We start from the raw sequence: 6,607 nt of genomic DNA on the forward strand, positions 1-6,607 counted from the left end.
GAGAGAATTTTTTTTCTTAGCCATGGACATCCTAATAATCTTGACCTATTAATTCAAATACACCAACAACAAAAGGCATAAGGAAAAACATTTCTCTTAAATGCACAGCAACGTTACCTAACCTTAAATATGGACAAGTTTCAAGGATAATATCCAGACGTACTCAAGAGCAGGTAACCTTTGGTTCAAAGTCATTTCTTTTACAGGTAAATTCAGTTATATCATTATGTTTTTTTTTTTTTTTTTTTTTTTTTTTTTGTATTATCTAAATATGAAACTATGAGCCGAGTCTAATTTTAGATACGTACAGAATGATTCTTAAATATATCTGAATTTTTCTAGTATTGTGAATATTCATTTGTTTCTAAATTCTTGTAACCGGTTGATTGTACGTTAATCTATACATATTTGATTAATTAGTCGTATATATTACATATGTAATGCATATATAAATATGTGAAAATACACCCTCACACACACACACATATATATATATATATATACATTATACATATATATATATTATATATGTCTGTGTGTGTATATATATATACATATATATGAATATAAGTTTATATATATATATATATATATACACACACATATATATATATATATATATTATACATTATACATATATATATATATATATATGTATATATATATATATATATATATCCAGTGTGAATCCTTATTGATATCTATATCATCCCAAATGAATTCATTTCATTTTCTTGTACCTGCCATAAACCGAAAATCGAGACATAATTCAAATAATAAAATGTAAAGAGAGAGAGAGAGAGAAGAGAGAGAGAGAGAGAGAGAGTTTTTACTTCACAGGTTCCTCTTAAGGTCAACACGACCCCTGCTTCGTATGAGGGAGTTGCTCAATAGGATCTTACTCCTAACTGCCTTTGTTCTTTTGTTTTTCCCGAGAGAACTAAGCGTTTTCTTTTTTTCTTTTTTTCTTTTGTTATTGCGTGCATTTGTGCATGGACACGGACACGGACATGGACATGGACACGTCAGCTAAACGTAGGAGGGGTCCTTTTGGAGGATAATGTTTTTGTGGGGAATATTTCCCTAACTGTTAAATTCACCCAGTGTGGAAGTGTTTGTCCAAGTATATATTTCTCTACAGTTATATGCAGTGTATATGAGAGAGGGATGTTATGTGTTATTGTTTTAGTTTCCTTTTTAAATCTATTTTTCTTTTTCTGAAGATAAAATTGTCAGTTGATATGTTAGTGACACATATTTTTATCTTAAATTTTAGCAAATGTACGTGATATAAAATAAGTAGTTATTACCGTTAATCATTAGTTTATGTTTGAGAATCTATTCATATATTTGTGAATAGATTCTATACAAGTAAATTATATTACAAGGAAACAAGGAAATAAAACAATAACAACAGAAGTAATAGACAATCCATATAAGATATACTAAGAACAGTTACAACATTCAATTAGATCTTTCATATATAAGCAATAAAAAAAACAGTGTGCCTCAGTGTACACTTAAGCAAAAGAACTCTAATCCAAGACAGAGGAAGGCCTAGGTACAGAGGTTATGGTAATACCCAAGACTAGAGAACAAGGGTTTTTTTTTTTAATGTCCTTCTCCAAGAAGAGCTTCTTACTAGCTAAAGAATCTCTTCTACCCTCGCCAACAGGTGTCTGTGTGTGTGTGTGTGTGTGTGTATGCTGTTGTTTCGATAGTGGCCATCTAAGCCCATTTCATACAGAAAATTTACATAACTAATCAACTCCTTGTAGTAGTAACCATATGTCTACACACCTAAACAACAACAACAGCAATAACAACAACAGCAATAATAATAATAATAATAATAATAATAATAATTATGATTCTACCCATCTTAACAGCTGCAGCTATATCAGGATTGGTGTGGTAAATTGGTGACGTCTCTACGATCGCCAAACTGGGGTTCGAGTCCGCTCAAACTCGTTAGTTCGTTTAGTGTCTGCACCCTCACCATCCTTGTAAGCTAAGGATGTGGGTTTTGGGGAGCCTATAGGTCGACTTGCTAAGTCATCAGTAGCCATTACCTGGCCTTCTCCTATCCTAGCTTTGGTGAAGAGGTCCTTGAACACTAATCAGTTTCTACCCCATTGTCCTGCTTGCTAGGCCAATGTCACAGTCCCATGCCTTTGTCATTCATGGACTGTCCTCAAACCAGTCAACCAAAGTTTTTTTTTGACCTCCAATGACTTATCAAGGAGAACTTGTTTATTTACAAAGCACGAACTTGACTTTTGATCAAGTTTTTTATTTGTGATGTGAGTTGATTGATTTGGTTATTGGGATATGATGAGTTTTTTATAAAAAAAAAAAAATGTCTAGTTTGGTGGCGGATTCATTTGTCTTTTTTATTGTTTTTAATGATATATGAATATTTTGTTCGTAGAGACCAATACAGTTGAATCTAATATGTGAAAAATTGTATTTGATTTTTTCTTCCTCGTATCTATTTTAAGTTTTTATAGTTTATATGTGAAGGATCTAATTTAATATTGTTACTGTTCTTGAAATATTTTACTTCTATGGTTTTTTTTTTATTATATTTATTCACTTTTGTCCTTCCTCACTGGGCTATTTTCCTGTTGGAGCACTTGGGCTTATAGCATATTCTTTTTCCATATATGGTCATAACCAAGTATGTAATATATATCATATATATATATATACATATATATATATGTGTGTGTGTGTGTGTGTGTGTATATACATATATATATATATATATATATGTATATATATATATACTATATATATATAAAGAGAGAGAGAGAGAGAGAGATAGAGAGAGAGAGAGAGAGAGAGAGAGAGAGAGAGAGAGAGAACTATTGTCTATAGTAAAAATTGTTTCAGTTTTCTTTATTCATACAACTTAAATCTTTTTTATTTTCCAGAAATTGAAGAAATCAAAATATGAGAATCCAAGCGCTTTTACTAGTGTGTTTCATCATTGTGAAAACTGTCTCAATGTTCTGGTATGTTTGATTAATTTCTTTTAATAAAAGTCTTATATATTTCAATTTATTTATACATCTTGAGTTTCTATCTTATATTCTATATTGATTGGATTCCACTGCATATCACCAAGGGCTTAATTATAAACTATATCAATATATTTTGTGAATTATTGTTTTCCAATGTTTGATATTGGTATATATTCAAATTATGTTATAACCCACTGATTTATTACTTCTATCGTAATATAAATATAAATAACATATAATACTCTAAGACAAAACATATCTTCAGATTTCTTCCATATTCATAAGGCTATAAAGACTATCAAATATTTAAATGGCATATGAATACTTACACTAGAACTGTTCACTGTCCATTTGAGTCAATTTATTTACCAATTGCTTACCTGAAAAGATTAAAAATTCAAGTTAGGATGATATTGGTATGACTAATTTGCACAACAAAATCTCCATTCATCTTACAAAAACAATATTTTCTCACCTTTCCCATATATCAATCTTTCTATAATATCTACTATTTCTTGCCTAATTTTACCTAAATAACTCAATACTCTAATTCTTTTTCATATAAAAAATTTACTTGTAAATTATATACCTAAAGTAAAGGTTAGCTAGGATACTATTTATTGGTATGACTTACTATATTAATTCTGGATATTAAAGTTTCAATTCATTTTATAAAAAAAAAAGGATAAGTTTTCCAAATCTCAATCTTTCAGAAATATGATTTCTTGCCTATCGTTATCAAAATATCTTATTAATCTTTTCTTTTCATGTACGAAAGAGTATGGAAATAATACATGGGCATCAGAAGAATACATAGAAGCCTTCAAGCAGATTGACACTGATAAGTGTAATTCCAGCAATCATGGAAACGGCTGTTCTAGTCCTCCTAGTTCAAACTATACAGTATCACCAGAATCATCATCGTCGCCCTCATCATCCTCTCACTTATCGTCAGAACCTTCAACAGTTCCTGGAAATGCAACAGCATTCCCCTCGTCAGAACCTGTTTCTGAATTGAGGGTGGATGCGTTAATCCCAGCCTTTATAGGAACCTTAGATGAAACTGCTAATGAGAATTTAAGTAATATAACAATAATAATCTTATCAGAGCATGGAGCTTCAACAAATCTAGGAACACCTGTTCATGACCTAAGAACTCATGCATCTAGTATTATGGCATCAAAAGATCAAGCATCTGTCGGGGAAATATTAGCTCCACTAGCATCTACCATGGAAACTGAGGATATAAGTGCACATGAAACAGATTTACAGTCCTCTTCTGCTAAAAACTCTACAAATTTAAGACCATCTGGTAATACAATACTTCCAAAAGTGCCTGATGTTGAAACCACTTCAGGACGAGCTATCTACGCAATGGGATCAGATACACCTACTTCAACTTCAGTGGATATTGTGAAAACAGTAGAGGTACTTTCAAATCAGACTCTATTAAATTCAGAGCTTGAAACATCACTGGAAACGTTCATGGCCAACTACGACTGCTTCGCTGAATTCAGTATCATTCTGTATCGAGAGCGTCTCGATAACCTTACGGAAGCGTCTAAAATCTGTTTAATCGAATCACTATGCTCACTAGAAAATGAGAACTATGATTTTACCATAGGGAATCTTAATGTTTATTGGGTGAAAAACATGAGTGAGAACTGCTATATGGAAATCTTTCGGGACACAGAGGATAAAGTTAGCATATCAGGTAGAGTGACAGAGGATTTAGGTTTCATTATACTGAGTCCTTCCTGTCAGCAGTCAAGTGAATTAGCATATGTAGAGTTTATAGGGAATAAAATGTCCATTTTCCCAGGAATATGTCGAGAACTCTTGTGCAATGCAGGAGTAAGTGAAGTGCATTCTGAAAGTTTATTTGCCACACTAATTTATCCCCACATTACAAGTAATTATGACCTTGTTGATAGCTGCCAGCATATATTGCGAACTGAGATGAAAGATAGGGCAGTTTCATCATCGCCTGGTCACACTAGCATCTTTCTTACATCAAGGTTCCCCAGAGGATCACCATGTACTACATACACGCTATTCACCGTCATAAACACCAATTCCCATTTAATCATACCTTTCCGTTCTACTTGGTGTCGTTTCATGGACAGACAGTTGTGGCGTAATTTTATAGCTGATTCCTACACGGGTTTTATGTCCGAATCAGAGTCAAAGCTTTATGAATGCATTGTGGAAAAGAAGCAAAAGCAAAGGTCCAAAATTCTAGACTATGGAAAGTTTATTCGAAATCTAATTGGCACATCAATTTCAATCCCTGAAATTCCTCATCCTTGTGTATCGGTGATCTGTGATGCAGATGTAGAGATAGTGAATATTTTACAAAGAAATGGAGAAATTTTACAGTGGTTTACTCACGCAAACTACAAAAGAAAACGTCATCTTCATGTGATGAAAGCTAAGGTAATGCGTTGTCAAAGAGCACTGAGTAATGGAACTCAAATAGATGGCTACGATAATGAAGCTTTGATTTTTATGCCTCAATCAACTAGCTTGGAAAACAAACCTCTTATTTTGACTGTAGACTTCTCTTGTCCTGACACTGGTGGTGCAGGAGAAGAAGAGAGCAACATTTTGAAATCCGAGATTCTGGCCACATTAAGGTTGATCCAAAAAGACCTTCCGGAAATTTGCATGTCTATTATATGCAATGCTACAGTTGAAAAACTGTCAAATGAATTGATTAGTGTTTCGGTTTCATATAATGATAATATTACCCAACAATGTTCAAACTTAGCAACACATATGACTGCATACGCTCCTAAGGAATATATATTTTCCTTTGACGAACCTCAGACTGGAAGTTCTATTGTGTTTCAAGTGCAGAATTTCACAGAAGTGAGTCATCATCATACATTCTTGCCCTCCTTCACAGGGGAAAAAATGCTAAACTGGCAATATGTTGTTCTAATGTGCACAAAGATGTAAGCAAACATTCATTTAGCTTTGATCAGAATGACTATAACATATGCCCTGTCTATGTAAATGATACTTTTGCCCCGTTTTGCCTGCCTAACCAGTCAATATGGCAAAAGAAATACATTGGAAACAATCAATATCTTTTAGTAATAGACCATTCCTTTGCATCTTCTAGACTGATAACTTGGTTAGGAACTCTAGGTATTAACTTCTCAACAACAAGTCTAGAATATATAATGGCACTTGAAGTAGATCTTTTTGAATTCTTAAATAATCTGGTTTTCGTAGTTGAAAATCAGATAATAAAAAGCCCGGAATTCTGGAATTCATAAATCAAATGCAAGATGAAAACATAAGATGCACAAGATCCCATTACTTCACAGTTTGCCATAAACCGCTTAATAGATTCCAGGCAATCACCCATAGAGAAGGATATTTGCTGTTCCTCCATGACTGCTCTATTACAAGTTCAGAAAAGGATAAGATTGTTCTTCTTCTGGCCAACAGATTTTATGGTGTTGGACCAAACGATGAATATCTCTGCCAAGAAGATGTCACAGCTGCTATGGTGCCATCTGTCTTGAAGCGCATAGAATATTACTCTGTTGGTCCAATTAATCAGGTGGCCT

General features: G+C 33.1%; 1 protein-coding gene across 1 annotated transcript; it reads left to right on the forward strand.

The window, feature by feature from the left end:
- Positions 1 to 3,728: 3,728 nt before the first annotated feature.
- LOC137626600 (uncharacterized) lies at positions 3,729 to 6,133 on the forward strand. The gene has a single exon (XM_068357624.1). It carries the CDS (start codon positions 3,744 to 3,746, stop codon positions 5,985 to 5,987), a length of 2,244 nt encoding a protein of 747 aa, XP_068213725.1. The 5' UTR covers positions 3,729 to 3,743; the 3' UTR covers positions 5,988 to 6,133.
- Positions 6,134 to 6,607: the final 474 nt, after the last annotated feature.

The sequence above is a fragment of the Palaemon carinicauda genome, chromosome 34 (assembly GCF_036898095.1).
Source record: "Palaemon carinicauda isolate YSFRI2023 chromosome 34, ASM3689809v2, whole genome shotgun sequence".
Taxonomy (NCBI): Eukaryota; Metazoa; Arthropoda; class Malacostraca; order Decapoda; family Palaemonidae; genus Palaemon; species Palaemon carinicauda.